At 38.2% G+C, this 19,129-nt stretch overlaps 1 protein-coding gene across 1 annotated transcript; it reads left to right on the plus strand.

The window, feature by feature from the left end:
• Positions 1-14,348: 14,348 nt before the first annotated feature.
• LOC18442329 (uncharacterized) lies at positions 14,349-15,896 on the plus strand. The gene has a single exon (XM_006852550.4). The coding sequence runs from the start codon at positions 14,444-14,446 to the stop codon at positions 15,614-15,616; it is 1,173 nt and encodes a 390-aa protein (XP_006852612.1). The 5' UTR covers positions 14,349-14,443; the 3' UTR covers positions 15,617-15,896.
• The last annotated feature ends 3,233 nt before the right edge of the window (positions 15,897-19,129 follow it).

The following is a 19,129-nucleotide window of genomic DNA, read 5'->3' on the forward strand; positions in this document are numbered from 1 at the left end:
CTTTTGTGTGACGTAAATTAAATAGTAAATAGTAGTTCATGCAGGGAAAGAACATATCAATATTCGCATATTCATGCAAAGAAATGAAAATTCTTAATGGAGTACCTCATTTTTTATTGAATTCCTAAAAACCAATATTTATAATGAATTTTAATAATTTTTTCGGATTTTTTTTGAAGCTTTAATCTGACCGATTCACCAGATTTCCGATCCGGATGGTTGATTCGCCGATCCGGATCGGTTTTTGAGGTGCCCGATCCGGATCACCGATTTGCTTTTTAAACCATTGATAGACACAATTGGCCTAAAAAAAGAGAAAAAAAAATAGATTATAGCATCATAATTTCTTTTGGATTAGGATTGCGCATGCCACAGTAATGGCCATTTGTATACCTTTGAGGCTTGGTGCAAGGAACTGATACCATGTTGTTAAGAGCATCTATTACTGGCTAATAAGTATGAAAATTTTTAATGTTTTGTCTCCATTTGAGTCTAAATAGAGGACAAAGATTTCACAATAAAATGAAATATTTTTTACAAAATTGTGACTGGGGAAAGTAGCTCTAGAGACGATGGTGATGGAAAGGATGACGATGGTGGGAATGAGATTTCTTTTGTATTTTTTATACGAAGACTCTTACATATTCTTCAAAAAATACTGCAAAAATTGTTATTGGGTGGTTTTCTCCTCCCTTAGATGATGTTTTTGGTTGGGCAATTGGGCAAGCAGGGCTTAGGGATTGTCCTACATTCCACAGGTAAAAGTATTGGGGTATCCCATGTAACTTTTTACTTAAGCAGTGAAGAGGAAACAAAAAGGGTGATTCGTCAGAGACTTTTTAAAGTTCGTAAGAGAAAACTAACTCTGGACATATGACGTCCAAGTATGCATGTTTCACATGTTCCAATGAAAAAGACTTGGATTCATGTGTGGGGCATACCTTTTCATGCTTGGAAATCTTGATGTGATCCAGAAATTAGCAAATTTTTGTGGGATCTTTTCTAAGGTGGACGGGGATCTGTTAAAAAGAGAGGAGATGAGGTTTGTCATAGTTAAGGTCTTTCTTAACAAATTTTATCTGAGCCATGATGATTTTATTATTGAAATGACCATGGAGGGCCAATCACTAAGCCCTACCAAGGATATTAAGGTTGTCAATAAGCTCTCAAAAGCTTTTCAGCAGGGAGTTGATTGATGAGATATACACTTTGGAACATGAATGTGCAACAGGATGGGCTCGAACCAGGTCGGAACCTCTGCAAAAACAAAGGTCCATCAATGGTAAAATTGCACAAGCACAATCATCCCAATCAGAGGCAAACACGTAGCAGCATCAATTCAAATTTTAAAAGGTCGGTACCTTCTACTTTGCCTCCCTCTATTTCAAATTTTAAAAAATAGAAAAAGATTTGGGTTGAGAAAAAAAAATGAAAATCTTACCAAATCTGGAGGATCGGGGGATGTGAATAGATGGGATTCGTCAAATCTGAAAGATAAGAATGTAAATGAAAACTCTTTTGGATTTAAGGAGGTATTTGTTTTAGAAGCTAGGGGTACTTCTGGCAGTTGTGAGACAACCATAAATTGTGCACATATCCTTGTTGATTTTAGATTTGATCAAAATCCTTTGAATCAACCAAAATCTGACATGTTATCTTTGGAAAATACAAATTGCCTAGTAAAACGTGGTGGTTTTGTGTTGGAGAAGGTTTGCTCATTGGCTTATGTAGCAAATGAGAGGAAGATAAGGATAGAAGAATTCTTGGCTGAGATAGCTTCATTGTTGTATGTGGGAAAACTATAACTTCTCTATTTGTTTATCTCAGTCACCTTCACGATGTTTCTAGTTAAATTGTTGCCCTTTAGGCTCACAACAAAGAAGATGAATATGATAAGATCTACTCAAGATGATGTTCCTTCGCCTAATTTGGTGCACCTAAATGATCTCAAGGAGCAGGTGCTGCTGGATGAACAGAATCATGTACAGGATGTGACGATAGGAATGGTGAATCTAAATTGATGACGATGAGGAGGTGCTGGTTGGAGAAAATCTTGTCCAAGATATTGCGATAGGCGTTGGTGATGAGGAGATAGTACAAATGCCTGAGGAGACACAAATGCCTAATCTGATCCAAGTGCTAGAAGTTGGTGGGATCCCTTTGGTTGAGGAGGAGTTCGAGTTTCCAATTGTGCAGCAACCAGCAGCAGATGAAAACATGGCTGCAATGCTTGCAAAAGCTGGTGACGGTGTGATAGAGCTCATGCCACAACCTTTAGCGGTGCTGCTTGCGGAGGTGGAAGAAGGAGGCCTGATACAAGAGGCAGTACAGAGAGAGGCTGAGTATGAGAAGATTTTAGAAGACCTGGGTGCTGACTTCAATGTTCCCATTGGAGTGATTCTAGAAGCCATTAAAAATAACATCAAGAAAGAGAAGCCAGCCTGTCGAACCAACCTGATAAGAATGAAAGGTCCCCAAAGGTGGTTTAGTGGCTAGCAAAAATGGGAAAGAAAAGGCTAAAGTGGCTGTAAAGCCGACTCGCTCCTCTACTAGGGTGGCGGCAAAAGCAGGTCCAAGGGTCTATGCTAGAGCTAATTGTCGAGATGATTCAGGTCATGTTTTTATTCTCAATGATGATGACAATGACTCTAATGGAGAACCAATTGTTGGCTCAGTAAAAGCCGCCAGGGATGGTTGCCTTAACATCACTGGTTAATGAAGATAATTACCTAGAATGTCCGTGGACTAGGAGATGCTAGGAGAAAGCAGGAAATTTGTTTTTTGGTAGCAAAACTCAAGCCTGATATTGTGATGCTACATGAAACAAAATTGCCTAGCCCGATGGTTAGGTCGATTAAGGAGGTTTGGGGTTTGGGTCAAGTTCAGTTTTGTAGGGTAGATTATGTAGGAGCATCTGGAGGTTTATGGACTTATTGGGACCCTTTTGTTTTGAGGTGCTTGAATGTTATCCGGATGTCTCGGTGTTTGGGTGTTGTTTTTAAAGAACCTTTTTCTTCATTAGAAAGGTATATATGCTAATAAAGAAATAGTGTTGAGAAATATTAGATGGGTGGTTGGCAATGGAGCTTCAATGCATTTTTTGTCATCTAGATGGCTGGGAAATGGGTTTTTGAAGGTTATGTATAAAGTTCTTTATGATAGATGTGAGTCGCAGCATGTTAAGGTGAGTGAGGTCTATAATCACAGTGGTAATGGAGGATGATGGAACTTATAATTTGCATATGACAAAATTCTATGTGCTTATCTCACAATTTACGGAGTTGATGCAAACGCTTGAGGAGGTCTATGTGTCTGGCGAGGTGAGAGACGAAGTTATTTGGGAATTCTCCAATGATGGATTGTTTTCAATAAAATTAACATATCATCTACTGATAACTCTGAATTGAGTATATTTTTTATTCAAAGGAGCGTATAAATAGAGAAGGGTATACCAAGAATCCTACAGAAGAAGTGAATTCAAATCAAAATGCTTACAACAGCTTCTCTTGGATGACTTGACAAAGTCAAGATTAGTTGTAATACTCCCCCTCAAATTAGAGTGTGAGGGGTCGAGAACACCCAACTTGTTCCGAAGATATAGAAATTGTTCTTTGCCAAGATGTTTGGTGAAAATGTTTGTACGTTGATTATTGGTACAGAGATAACGAGTTTGGATGAGACCTGCTTGTAATTTTTCTCTAACAACATGACAATCCAGCTCGATGTGCTTGGTACACTCATAAAAGTTTGGATTAGAGGCAATGTGTAGCACTGTTTGATTATCACAATAAAGGTGCATGGGTTGAGCATGTGCAATTCGCAAGTCACAAAGGAGATACTTAAGCCAAATTAGTTCACAAGTGGTTGTCGCCATAGCGCGATATACTGCTTCGACAATGGAGCGGGATACAGTACTATGTTTCTTTGTACGCCAGTAAATGGAGACGATTGATGGAGCAGCTAGCCCGATCAGAATCTGAGTAGCCAAATAGTTGGAAATTGTTTGAAGCGGCCAAAAGAATACCTTGACCGAGGCTGGTTTTAGATAGCGGAGGATGCAGGTAGCGGCATCCATGTGAGGTTGGCGTGGTGACTACATGAATTGGCTGAGGGTATTAACTGAAGAAGTGATATCCAGTCTTGTGACTGTTAAGTATATAAGCCTTCCAACTAAATGTCGATAGGAGCTTGGATCTGGAAGGAGAATGCCATCATCAGAGTTAAGCTTCAAGTTTTGTTCCATGGGAAATGCAGCTGGTTTGGCTCCAAGAAGATCAGATTCGGCTAGAATGTCCAAAGCATATTTTCTTTGAGATAAAAAGATGCCTTCCTTGGATCGGGCGACTTCTATGCCCAGAAAATATTTAAGCGATCCAAGATGTTTGATCTTGAATTTGTCTTGCAAAAATGCTTTGTTGAAATTGATGCTATAAGAGTCATTGCCGGTGATGATTATGTCATCAACATAAACAAGGATAACAGTCAGTCGATCAATGTCCTTCAAGGTAAACATAGAATGATCAGTCGAAGACTGGTGAAAGCCAGCCTGAAGAAGGGCAGTGGAGAACTTGGCAAACCAGTTCCTTGAAGCGTGTTTCAAGCCATATATCGACTTGGTGAGTTGACAAACTAGATGTTCTCCATGCAGAATCCAGGAGGAAGTTGTATGTAGACTTCTTCAGCTAAGTCTCCATAGAGAAAAATGTTGTTGACATCAAACTAAAACAACAACCAATTTCGTGCAACTGCAACGACAAGTAAGTAGCAAACAGTGCCAGTTTGGCAACGGGTGCGAATGTCTCATGATAATTTATGCCTTCAGCTTGAGTGAAGCCTGTCTCAACCAATCGAGCTTTGTAATGCTCAATGCCCCCATCAGCATTGTATTTGATTTTATACACCCATTTACATCCAATGGCATGCTTATCGGGTAGTAAGGGAGTGATTATACATGTATGATTAGCTAGTGATTATACATGTATGATTAGCTTCTAAAGCCCATATTTCTGCTATCATAGCATCGTGCCAGTGAGCATATTTCATGGCAAATGTGAAAGTCTTGGGTACATGGTTGTATTAACGGAGGCAAGAAAAGCTCGATGAGTAGGAGAAAATTTATTGTAGGAAATGGAATTTGAGAGTAGGTAAGAAGTACTTGTGTGAGGAACCAGTGAAGAAGAGTGACCGTCCAGGGTGTTGGAAGAAGAGATGGCGGGAGAACATGAGTAGTCGACGAGCCAGCTAGGTGGTCGATGGGGTCGGTTGGATTTGCGAGGGGGAATGAGTGGTGTCGAATGAGTAGAAGTGGTGGGGAGTGATGATGGTAGAGCAGCGTCAACAACTGGTGGTGGTGGTGAAGCAGCTTGAACAGTTGGAGAAGAAGAGGTATCAACGTTCTTAATGATGGGGAGAGGTGTGGAAGGTTGATGAATGGTGGATGAAATGGGGATCTCCTTGAAAAGAAAAGGGAAATTCGTTTCATGAAAGGTAATGTCTCGGCTGACATAAAATTTTTGTCCATCAAGATCATAAATCTTGTAACCCTTATGACCATAGGGATAACCAATAAAGATGCAACGGCGAGCACGAGGGGTAAATTTGTCAGATGTTTTGACATAAGCATAACATAAACAGCCGAATACGCGAAGATGCTTATAGTTGGGTTTGTGATAAAACAAAATTTCATGTGGAGATTTGCCTTGAAGAAGTGGTGAAGGCAATTTGTTGATGAGATAGGTGGCTGTTAATACACACTCACCCCAAAAAATAGTGGGAAGACCTGCTTGAAAGCGAAGTGCGCGACCTTTCTCAAGCAAGTGGCGGTGTTTGCGCTCGACCACTCTATTTTGTTGGGGTGTGTCAACACAAGATCGCTGGTGAAGAACCCCTTTTTCAAGAAGAAAAGATTGCCTTTGGTGGGAGAGAAACTCAGTTCCATTGTCAGAACGAATAGTTTTGACAGTAAAAACGAATTGGTTTTGGACCTTGGCACAAAAATGTCTAATATTATAAAAGGTTTAATATTTGAATTTCATTAGAAAAATCCATGTGCAGCGACTAAAGTCATCAACTATGGTGAGAAAATATTGTGAACCAGTGTGTGTGGGTGTGGAATAGGCTCCCCATATATCACAGTGTATAAGGTTTAAAGGAATAGAACTTTTATTACAACTGAGAGAAAAAGGCTCTCTAGTTTTTCTTGCTTCAGGACAAATAGTACGAGGACTACACTTATTATGCAGAGAAGAAAGGGAAAGATCTTGGGACAAGTCTTGCAAACGCTGATTCAGATGGATGTCCAAGCCTGTTGTGTCAAAGTTGAAAAGAGGAAACTTGAAAGCAGTAGGAAGTCGGTTGTATGTCCTTGTAAAGGTAGAGGCTATCTCGTTCCTCACCCACACCAATCACTTTCTTCATGGTAAGGTCCTGAAACACACAAAAGTCGGGAAAAAACACAACAACACAATTGTAGGTTTTGGTTATTTACTCACGGAAAGTAAATTCAAATCAAATGAAGGAATGCAAAGGATATCAGTGAGATGAATATTAGATGAAAGAGTGCAGTTTCCTTTTTGAGAGACATGAACAACATCACCATTAGAAAGCTTAACAGATTGATGTTGTGGGAGAGGTGTTGTGGTGGATGTGTAAGATGAGGAAGAAGCCATGTGATCAAATGCTCTAGTATCTATAATCCAAGAGGATGACAGAGAAGGCAGAGAAGCACATGAAACTTTTATACCGGCTAAGTTGGTTGAAGAGAAGTTTTGTTAGCGTTTAGGAGAGGCATTAGTTGAGAGCGTTGAGCAGGTGAGAGATGCAGAGCAATGGAAGGATCAGGTGCTTCAGAGCTGGTGAGAACGTTGGAGCTAGAATTGACTGTAGCAACAACAGGTTTGCCGTGAAGCTTGCGTTGAGATCCATGAAGCTTGCGACATTATGCACAGATGTGACCAAAGAAACCACACTAGTCGCAGCGTGGACGTTCTTGTCCTCAAGAGCCACACCCCCTCAGTCATTATGTTGAGAGCAGTAGAAAATATTAGGGCAACCTCGTCCACGACCAGCATTGTCCGTGTGAATGGAGGTCATTGTAGCACTTTCCAGAGGTTGAGAAACACACAGATGCATGCTGCGTTGCTTTTCGTCTTGGAGAATGAGAGCATAGATCTTGCTCAACGATGGCAAGGGGTCCATGGTCAAGATGTTACTCTAGACATTGGAGAAAGAATCATTTAATCCCATGAGGAATTGAAAAACTCTTTCATTTTTCTTCAATTGTAAGACATCTTTCATAGCACCACATGGACATGTGGTCATGGTGGTGAAAGAATCCAACTCATCCCAGTACCCTTTAAGGGTGGTGTAGTAGGATAAAACAGAGAGTTGATCTTGAACATGGCTGGAAATGTCACGGGTAATGCAATAGATTTGAGCAGCATTACCTTGTGAGAAGCGCTCTTTAAGATCATCCCAGACATCTTTAGCGATGTCGAAGTAGATTACGCTGTTGGTATGGTCCCTGTGAACAACGTCTTAAATCCAAAAAATAACCATTGTATTACAGTGGCTCCAAGATTGAAGGTAGATGATGACTCTTCTAGCTTTACGAAGGTACCGTCGATCAAGCCAAGCTTGTTTTTTACTGAGAGAGATGTTTACATAGCTCTTTCCCAGAGAGGGTAGTTTTCCCCAGTTAAGGGATGTGTAACAAGCACCATCCCTGGGTTATCCGAGTAGTGGAGGAAGAAAGGTGAACTTTCTACAATGAAACCAGTTGTAGCTCCATTGTTGGCTTCATCGTTCGACATTAGTGGTGAACGGGCGAGAGTAGAAGAGAGAAAGAAAAAAAAGGAAAACAAAGGTGGAGGGTCTCTTTTCCACAACTGTTTACAGTTTTCTTTGCCCACTCGAGTTCGAGCTAGAAACACCAAGGCGCCTAAAACCCGTGAGACAGGACAGCTGAAACCACAAGCATATATCTGGTGCTTGATAAATCTCGTGCTACCATCGGTGTGGCTAGATCGAGCCCTGATGATAAGAACATATTTGAGTCGGACCTCGGGTGCTATCCATATCAATGGCTAAGAACAGCCTTCAGAACCTTAAAGATCCTTCTTCTTTCTCTCTTTAAAAACTCGCAAAACACTGCATCAGACTCGAGCAACGCAGCAGCCTCTTCGAGCTTTTGCGAAGAAAAATGCAGGTCAAGCTTCACTCGTGTGTTGCTGTGGCTGCCACAAAATTGATTCCCGACAATTATGAATGTCAAAAAAGTTGCAACCAGCCAAAGCTATCCACTCTGGGGCCACTGTCAACAAGATCTAAGACTTTCTATTGACATTTGGGTAATGGATCAAGGAGGAGGTGAGGGTCTCTACTACTCAACTTTTGCAGCAGTAGAAGACATCAACTCTTTATCTCTATAGAGAGCTCATATATGATGGCAGCAACTGAGTGCAGTGATCAAGTTTGATGATGGGCTGCAACAAATGGATCTTTACTCATTCAAAGAGTTTCGCCAATGAAAAAGGGTCAGCAAACAAATCCATGAATGGAGGGAAAACAACAACGTGTGACAGCCAATCTTGAATGATTTGCATCAATGATGGGCTGCGATCAAGAGGCAGGAGATCTCATGAGGTATAAGAGATCTATTCTAGTGAAGGGCGTAGAAGGACGAGGGCAATGGGGATCAGGTTTATTCTGTTGCTGCAAAAACAACAGAGAATTAATCTTATCTTGGTAGTTGTAGAGAGTAATCAACATGGTGTTGGTTTTAACATCAATTTTAGAGAGAGAGAGAGAGAGAAAGAGATCTGATGTTGTTTTCTTTGTTGCAAAAAGAACAAGGAATTGATCTTATCTTGATAGTTGGAGAGTGTAAACGAGAGAGAGATGAGCAGAGACACAATAGCTTTTGTTGGGAGATGAGCGCAAGGTTATGGATTAGTGAGGAAACACAACGAGCGATCAGTGAGTTTACTGGAAACACATCGAGGGAAGCAATGGCACGATAGTGTTGCTAAGGTGTTAGAGCTTGCAGTAGAGCTATGATCAGAGGAATATACAGACGCTGATTAATCCTTAGGTTGCTGGTTCGATCCAACAGTAGGTCTCAGAAACCCTCGATCTAATACCATGATAACTCTGAATTGAGTATATTTTCTATTCAAAGAAGAAACGTATAAATAGACAAGGGTATACCAAGAATCCCACATAAGAATGGAATTCAAATCAAAATAGTTACAACAGCTTCTCAAGGATGACTTGACAAAGTCAAGATTAGTTGTAATAGCTACTCTTCAATGATAGAGTGCGATGCTCTTTACCTGAACCCAAAAAAATATGGAAATGGAGGATTCCTCATAAAGTGCAGATGTTTGTTTGGATTTTATCTCAGAATAAAGTCCTAACAGTACATAATTTGAGGATTAGAGGTAAGGTGATTGTGAACATCTATATCTTGTGCGAAGGGGATGAAGAAACAGGTGATCAACTTTTCTTGCATTGTCCTATTGCTTTCCAGTTGTCGCAGTGGACTTTTAGCCTTATGGGTATTATGATGCCTTTGTCAGCGTCTCATAAGGATATACTTCAACTACTGTTTTTACCCAACCTGCCGAAGAAAGAAGTGGCCATTTGAAATAATTTTAGGGGGTCGTTGTTATTGGAAATCTGCCTGGAAAGAAATCGTTGCACTTTTGATGGGATTGGTTATGATATGCAGAGAATTAACGAGAGAATAATTCATAACATGTGGTTCTGACACTCAAATACAAAGGAAGGATATGGCATTTCAAAAGTAGATGTGGTACAAAATTTAAATAGTTTAGTTTTGCAAAGTGTCTCAAGTTCTAAACCGAGTAGTCGTTGGATTCCACCAAATCAAGGATGTGTGAAATTGAACTTTGACGGACGTTCTTTTCGAAATCTAGAACCAACATGAGTTGGAGGATTAATTACAAATTTAAATGGTCAGATAAGGTATACCTTCTCACATCCTTATGGTGAAGCTAACAAAGCTGAAACTATGGCTCTCCTACAGGGCATGAAAATTTTAAGAGATAAATATGTTGATTTCAATTAACTGGTGAAAGGGGACTCGTTAAATGCTATAAATGGTGTAATTTGATTGGAAGCCACCTTGGAATTTGAGAGATTCATGGAATGAAATCTGGGATGTTTGTCGAAATCGGGAAGTTGTTTTTCAACATATTTATCGGGAAGCTAATGATAAAGTTGACAACTTGGCAAAAGGGAGAGCTTATCTACAAGAGATTTTATTTTCTTTTGCTTGATTGTAATTCGTATGTAAGCAGGTTCAAGCCATAAAATTTTCGTACTCTTGTCAAAAAAAAAAAAAATTCCTTAAAACAATAATACTAAGCCAAAAGACTGTGATCGAATAAAAGTACAGTTTTATGTGTCAGTGGGTGCAATTTATGGGAGTTAGTAGATGCAAGAGCATGCTGACCCCCTAACCTCCATCTTTAAGTTGGAGGTTGTATATAAAGAGCACCAATGGTAGCTAGGGAATATATATGTTTTTTTTCTTTATTCATAATCATCTTGACCAAGATCATGAAATCCCCAAAATTTGGATAAAAAAATCATCTTTAAGATAAATTTCGAAGGGAGACGGATGTGTAGAAATGAGAAGGCCCATTCATAGCAAACCCTTCCTATAATAAAAGGGCAAGCTTTCTATGTTTCACCTACAATATAAAACTTATATACTTTTCCTTATCCAACCGTCCGTTTTGAGTGGAGGGCTAAAGATGGCCCCAATCATAATGTCACATCAACACTATTTTATTTTAAAAAAATTTTCTATAAAATATTTTGGCACCAAATTTTAGATGTCCAATCCTCTATTAAACTTGCACATCTAAAAAATATAAAAAGATATTTTCAATAAAATAATAAAAATAAAAATACCCCTAAAAGTTTCAAAAGATATTTTGGTCATTATATTTTATTGAAAAATTATTTTTAATATTTTTTTTAGGTGCGCCCCATTGAGAAGATGACACGTACAAAATTTCATATTCATACAATCTGTATAAAAAAAATTAAAAATAAAATGCTCTGAGATGTTGGATCTAAGATTAAACGGTGAGTGACTCACTTAATCAAAATTGGATGGCTAGATGGTAGGGAAAGCATAGAACTTCTATATTGTAGGGGAAATATAGAAACCTACTTCTATGTTGTAGGGGAAATATAGAAACCTTTCCCATAATAAAAACACTTTATTGTGCACTTTAATTATGCAATTGAAAAATAACTTTAATTAATAAATTAGGTTTGATAAAACCAACCATTTTGCTATAAGATTTCATGCTCCCACACAGGAGTACATTGTCCATTTACTCTGTCAAAGATCCATTTTAGGGGTATCCATAGGACCTCAAATTTTGGAGATGTAAACTCTTTTCAACCCATAGACTAATATCAATAGAAAACAGTTTTAAATTGCACTCTCTATGCACTTGAAAAAAATAATGCCTTAGGAATGAATAGAGAATGTACAATTTTTAGAAAGTGAGATCTAAATAAAGTCAAATTCAAATCTTTTTATTTTGAAAATAATGTAGTTAGGGGTGGTAATGGGTCGGGTCCGACTGGACCCAAACCCAGACCCGAATGTATTCAGGTCCAGGTTTTGGACCCATACCAATACCCTTCGAGTCCCAAGTCTATCATGTCAAGTCTCGGGTCTAGTCAGGTCCATTGCCACTCTCACTATAAGCTTCCTTTTTTGTGGCCTACAATGGTGAACAATAGATAACTAATTTTTGAGGGGTGGGCGATTAGAGCGAGAGAGACATTCGAGATCCAGAGAGAGAGCTATATCTCCCAGAAACTGAGAAAGGGAGAAAAACAGAGAGGAGGCACGACAATGGGTTTTGGCGGTTTGAGGAACCAAGGGAAGACGAAAAGTATTGAAACAATTTTAGGTTGGGGCTTTGGCCTTTGGGTAAACTAACAATTCGAGTTCGAGTACTCGTCAAGTCGGGTATAGTAGGACCCATACTCCGACCCGGGACTATCCGAGTATCTTTTATTGGACCCTAACCCAAAACTTGGACTGATACCCGAACCCATGTCAGATATACCATGCAGGTATGGGTCGGGTCCGAGTCCATTGCCACCCCTACGTCTAGTGATTCTGAGGTGGTTCCCAAAATGTCATTTGGAAAGATTTCTCCTAAGTAGGACTTAAGTATACCAAATTCTCTAGTGAATTTTAGGTGGTTCCCAAAATTTGACGCGGAAAAAAATCCTCCTAGATAAGTGTACAATATAAGAATATGAAGTCTTCTTAGTTTTAAAGGAAGGAAAAAGTTTATATAGAGCCGAGGCTCTAAACAATCACATTTGAGCCTACTTCAAAAAGTTTATTAGAAGATGTTGTTTTGGTGCTCAAATATCTTCAAATTGATCATCTCGACATCAAGATGCATGGATATGAGAAAAAATTGGATTTTAAGTTTTGAAAATAATGTATTTTGTAACGCACTTTTAGATTTTGTCGATCTAAGTTTTCATAGATTTTGTCGATCTATATTATTTTTGAAGCTATAAAGTTTAAACTTTATAAATAAATATAAAAACATATTTTAAAGTTATTATAAAGATTTTTAATAATAAAATAATATTTTTTGACATTGTTTAAAGTTAGGCTATTGTTTAGAACCTGGGCTCCGTACAATCGGCTCCCTTAAAGGAAATGTACACAATGGGATTATTTAATGTATATAACGAGACTATTTACTTTTGAAACGATGAGATCTCAGTGAGTGTTATATTTGAAATGAGATGGTTGGTTGAGGTACGTCATTATTTTGGTCCGAAGTCAAAAAATCAGAGTTCTCAAAACGTCGTGATGGGCATTCAACCATTGGATTCAAATCCAATGGTTAAAAATAATTTTGACATCCTTCAACCAAAATTCAGTAGTATACAATCCCAGTTTAAAAGCACCATTTGTTCCTAACATAGTGTCGTCACCGGCCAGTTATCACGGCTAATAACAGACTCACAGTATGATCCCGCAAGAGCAGAAAAATACTGTCTCAATAAAATGAGATAACGCTCGGCTCGTACCATACGAGTCGTACACGTAACAAAAAGAGATCGCGCGATACCACCAACTAAGTCCAAGAGAATGTCATATTTTTCTTGGATTTAAAAGGAATTTATGGTGCATTTGGTGTGCACGTGTCAACTTCAGACCCAATCAATTACTCGCAATTTTTTCTTCTCAATAAGAACACCCTTAGGTTTAGCAAAACAGAAAGCTGAGATCTAACTTCCTAGAGCTCTTTACCCAACTTAACCTTTAAAAAAGAAAGGAAAAAGGTTAAGACGCCTAAAAAAATGTGGAATTAAAGTATACTTCTAACATTTTTTTTTCTTTTTTTTACAAAAGAGGGTTGTTTTGATGTTGAAAAATATTTACTTAATAATTTCAACAATATCAAAATTTCAAGTCTTAAATAGTACATTTTGTAAAACATTATTTTGGAATGTCTATTTCAAGATTTTCATACATTAATAGATCTGCTTGATTTTAATCATTTTTGAAGTTTAAAATTTTATAATTAAAAATATATATATATTCTTGTACCATTCTAAGAATTTTTTAAACCAAAATTAACAAAGTCTAGAAGTGCACATTAATTTGATTATTTAAAATTGCAACCTTATTCAAACCACACCAAAAAAAATGGAAAAATCCTTCAAACGAAAAGTATAAGCTGGATCCCTCAAACAAAAAATATGAGGCCTAACTCGCTTAAGGGCTGGCAATGGGCCACCCCAACCATGGTCCTAGTCCACATATGGGTCAGACGTGAGCCAAGCCTAAATTGGGCCAAAGATGCCATGGCCCTATCTGCGTCTAATGCGCTCAAAGTAAAAAAGAAAAATAAATAACTAAATAAACAAAACAGGCCAGCCCAAGCCTTTTAGGCCCACACATGGCCCTCAGCCAGGCCACATGCCGTAATATTTTAGACCTAACCCGACCAATCCGGGCTGCGGGGCCCATTGTCAGTCCTAAGCGTAATTTTTCTCCTGTCTCAATAGAAACCTCTTACTCTGTCTCTTCCACAAGGGTAACGATCAAGATATGTTCTGGCATTTCGATGAGCTCAAAAAATGAGGTGCAAGCTTAAGGCAACCACAAATTTTTAGAGAAAAACAAAAAGACATCGCAGTATGTGTAAGATAACACAGTTTATGGACACCACGCATAATATTCTATTAAATTCTTTTCTATATGTGGACATAAATTCTCTCTCTCTCCATACATATACACTAATCAGTTTTTTTCCTTTGAGCTCGTCTTCTCCAAGGCACACAACACCTTGTTCTCTGTTTCCAAATCCCCTCCTCCAAGCTCATCTCTCTTCCTCTAGACTGCAACTGATCAATGGGCTGTGCATCATCAAAGAGTGTAGAGACCTCGCTTGCCGTCGACTCCTATCGCCCCGCCGGAGCAAGCATTGCTCTCCTCGATATCGATGTTCTTCGAGATCCATTCCTCTTCCCCTCGGAGCAGCAACCATCAAAGGCTAAGCCCCAAGATGATGAACTCATCTTACACAAACTCACCACATTTGAATATGCCTCTGATGCTCCACACTCATGGTCTGAGGTAAGTAAAATCTTAGAAAACCTTAAACCTGCCTTAGACGAGAATAAGACTAAGAAACCGACTGTCGAATCTGAAAATTCGCAAGAATTGATGAAAGGTTTAGAGGATGATGCAAGTGTTAACACTAAGCCTACCAAAATATCAATTCCCCCAACAGGAACAAAGGCTGATAAGGGATTTTCATTTCACACCGTTGAAGAATTGGATGCGAAATTGAGCAAGAAAACAACAGGCAAAAATGAAGATTTGGATTTGAAGGTGGTTAAGAAAACAATGGCAAAATCTTCATCTTTGCCCTCAGGAGAGTCCCTAGAGGTTAGAAATAAGAGGATTAATGAGGTTTCTAAAGGTGGGGAGTTCAAATCTGTGAAAGACAATATCTTCATAGTTAGAGATAGAGAGGCCAAATTCCAAAACCCAGAGCAAAGAGAAAGATGGCTGTGGAGAATGGACCCCTTACATGGCTACCCTGAAATGTGCCCTCCGAACGGCGCAGGCTCTGTGGTGTTTTACACAACAACGCTACGTGGGGTCCGGCGAACATTCGAGGATTGCCAAAAGATGAAATCCATGATCGAGATATGTCGGATCCCGGCCGACGTTCGAGACGTGTCGTTGCACTCGGAGTTCTTGACAGAGTTGAGAGAGTTGCTGGGAGAGGAGGTGAATGTGCCCAGGCTTTTTATCAGGGGTAGATACATAGGAGGCATTGAGGAGGTTGAGAAGCTGAATGAGGATGGAAAGCTTGTTCCAATGATAGAGAGAGTGGGAATTAAGAGAGAGATTGGGGAGAATGGTTTGGAAGTGTGTGGTGGTTGTGGGGGGATGAGGTTCATGCCATGCTTGAAATGCAGTGGGAGTTGCAAGATTTTGAATGAGGAGAAGGTTGTGGAAAGATGTCCTGATTGCAACGAGAATGGTCTCATATTATGCCCAATTTGCCATTGAAATGCAATGGGGAATGCATAGATTATTTATTATGATTTTTTTTTTCTTTTTCTCATTACTTCCCTCTCTTTTTCACATTACATCTCTTTCTTCCTCTCTCTCTACTCTCTCTCTCTCTCTAAAGTGTGACACTTGAAGACTATGCTGGATGATAGATATTCAGGGGAATTTTCATGATTTACCATGTACAAGTGTAAGATATATGAAGTGTAATATGATTGAATAAGGTCACAGTCAATTTTAGCTATTGGAAGTAAAATTTATATATTGAAGTGTGTCACTACATTTGAGAAATTTTATTTTGGATTTTGGGCTCATCAACCGTAGATCCTAAATTGTCAGATTTCACATACAATAATCAATACTGATTGTGACATCTTTGTATAAAAAATAAATAGTCTCATAGTATATATTTCCATAAATAAGACATTAGCCATCTAACTGCTTGATCTAATTGTTTTTTCAAGAATGTATTTAACCTTCAGATTTCAAATCCAATCACATTGATTCAACTTTTATTTTTATTTTATTTTTTTAATAATCTAATTCAAAATTTTATCAGCTGAAGTTTATTAGATAATGAGATTTTGTTGTATATGAAACTTTACTCATACGCAGCCTGTAAATGGGCTGGCCAACCCAATAACATCCAGGCATGAACCCTTTGACTCTAGCCTACAAGTTGGGTCCAAGAATTAAATTTGGGCTCGGCTTCTAGGCTAGTCATGGGCAGCGTTTTATGGCTTGGCACGGCCCTGCAGGTCGAAATCATTAAAAAATATATTAAAACTTTTAAAAGGTAGTTTGGATGAGATATAATCTTAGATAATAGCAATAAAAATGCGTATTTACTAACCATTAAAGCCTGAGTGATATGTTGTTTTGCAAAGAGAAAGTATGTGTAGCAGGTTAAAATGGAAGGTATATATTACAATCAATATATATGGGAAAGGTTAGTAGAGTATCTGTATTTTATGATAAGTCTTGTTGGATTTGGTGCTATCCAAATCACCATTATAAGGAAATCCTATAATTTATGGGATTGAGATATTTCCATATTATGTGATATTGAGATTGATATTGATAAGTTTTTTAAAAAAAATAGAAATCCAAAAAGATTAGGACTCTTAGATTTATCTCGTGGTTTTGAGATATAAGTAAAATCTATAAAAAGTTTTTTATTTAGTATGGACTCCTAATCTTATATAGGATAAAAGTGCAAAAAATTCATGTGCCCTATTTGGGTCACCTTATGGGAATAGTGGTTCCTTTAGAGAGAGAGGGAGATAGAGCCTCTTGTGCATAATATGCGATTTTCTCTCGGTGAAAAGAGAGCTTCATATGAAGAGAAACATTGATGATACTTTGTTAGAGAGAGTAGAGGTTCCTATGAAGAGAAACATTGATGATTTCTCCTGAAAACTCCTGCAGAGTGAGAGGTTGGTTTCTTGTAGAGAAACAGTTTCCATGGAGATTTTGGGTTGTTTCCCTTTTTAATGAGATAAAGTTTTGTTTGCTATCAAAGTTGTTCTCTTTCTGGATAGTGGTCAAATTATGGAATAGAGATGAGAGAATCTGCATGGTGCCATTTGGGAGAGCAAGTTTAAAAAGGGTTTGCTCGACTGTGTTTTTGTCAAGGTTTGTTCCAAAAATTTTGATGTTATTTTCATTGGTACAGTGAATTTCTATTTGTCGTGCCCACGGATGTGGCCCTCTTGGGTGAACCACGTAAATCTTTGTGTTCTTGTGGTGTGTATTTCGTGTTATATTTCTTATACTTTATTTGCCAAAAATCAACCCATTGGGTTTAGAGCTCCGCGCACAACAAGTGGTATCAGAGCACAACAAGTCTGTGTATGATTTATGGTATATGTACTTCGTATGATTGAGTTTGCTTGTTCTGTTACACAATCATGTGTGTTTTAGTCTATGAGCTAGTCAATCTGTTGGCTCTTCCAATTGTCATTATGTTTTTCTCGGCTATCTCAACTGTTTTTCTGTCTTCGGTGAAAATCTGGAATTTTTCTGTTCCTAAGCTTGTTGATCAGCCGCTGCTTTCTATGCTTTTTGATCACGCAATCTGAGCATAACAACCATTACATCTACTGGTCATGCTATAGATCTAAAGATCCAACTGCTCGTTTCAGCCATTAGTGTTCAAACTCCAACTGCTCTCTCTCATAGCATCTTGAGTTTGAGAGGGAGTGTGAAAGAAAAGTATATATTGTATATCAGGTTAATACAAAAAATATAAATTGCAATCAATATATATGAGAATGGTTAGTAGAGTATATGTATTTCATGGTAAGTCTAGATATACTTTAAGTATCTATGATTTAATTTCTATTATTATCATATGTAATTTGTCTATAAAAGATAAATCTATATATTCATATGATACACAAGGAGTCTTTTCAAAGAAACGTGAGACTCTTCACATATTTTACTTCATAGTTTGTTGCTCAGACCCTCCTTTTTTTAGGGCTAGGGCCAACCGGGCCACAATTGGTGGCCCAGACTGTACTTTTTAAGGCAAGGCCAACTTGGCTTGGTAGGGCCACCCGATCCATTGCCAGTCCTATGTGGGATGTGTGGTATCACAAACAAACCAAGAAAGTGGCGGTACACCTTCTATGGAGCATATAAATCTAAGCTTCCAACATGATTCTAAAATACAATGCTCATCTTAGTCACCCTAGGAAAAATGTCAGATTTATGAAAGATTTGGATATATTGGCTTTGACGTATTGGCATTTTACCAAACAAAAGATATTCCTCAAGCTCTTGCTACAGTTACTATAGTTGATTCACAAGACTCAAAATGGTTCCTAAACACCGGTGCCTTAACTCATATGACAGGAGACCCAGGTAAACTTCAAAATCTTTGCCCTTATAATGGTACATATAGAGTCATGGTTGGCAATGGTGAGCAATGGACTTTCACAAGTTGGTGATGCTAATATTGATATTTGGTTTAGAAAATTTAATATTTGGAAAGTTTTTTTGGTGATAGAGATGAAAAAGAATTTATTACGTTGGACAGTTTACATAAAAATCTCCTTGTATTTCTTAGTTCTCATTAAGAGATTTTCTGATTAAGGAAAGGAGCACAGGGAGAACTCTAACTAGCGTGAGTAGATGTGTGGCATCAACAGCTGAGTAGATGTGTGGCATCAACGGCTCGGACATCCTCAAAATAAAGTAATCTGGTACTTGGAATCTAAAATAGTTGATTAATGTTGATGTATCCATTTTATTTGTGCTAGTTGTCAGATGAAAAAAGTAATAATTCACATTTAATAGTATTGATAAGAACATCTACAGGACCTCTTTTTAAGATTTGCTCAGACTTATGGGATCCTGCTCCAATTTTATTTATTCAGAGTTATTGCTTTTATGTGGTTTTTGTAGATAATTATGCTCATTATTTCTTGGATTTATTCTTTGAAAAGAAATTTTAAAATTTTCTCGGCAATTATGGAATTTCATCATATGGTTGAATATAAATTTGAA

The sequence above is a fragment of the Amborella trichopoda genome, chromosome 1 (assembly GCF_054954075.1).
Source record: "Amborella trichopoda isolate Santa Cruz 75 chromosome 1, AtrichopodaSantaCruz75HAP2 v2.0, whole genome shotgun sequence".
Lineage (NCBI taxonomy): Eukaryota > Viridiplantae > Streptophyta > Magnoliopsida > Amborellales > Amborellaceae > Amborella > Amborella trichopoda.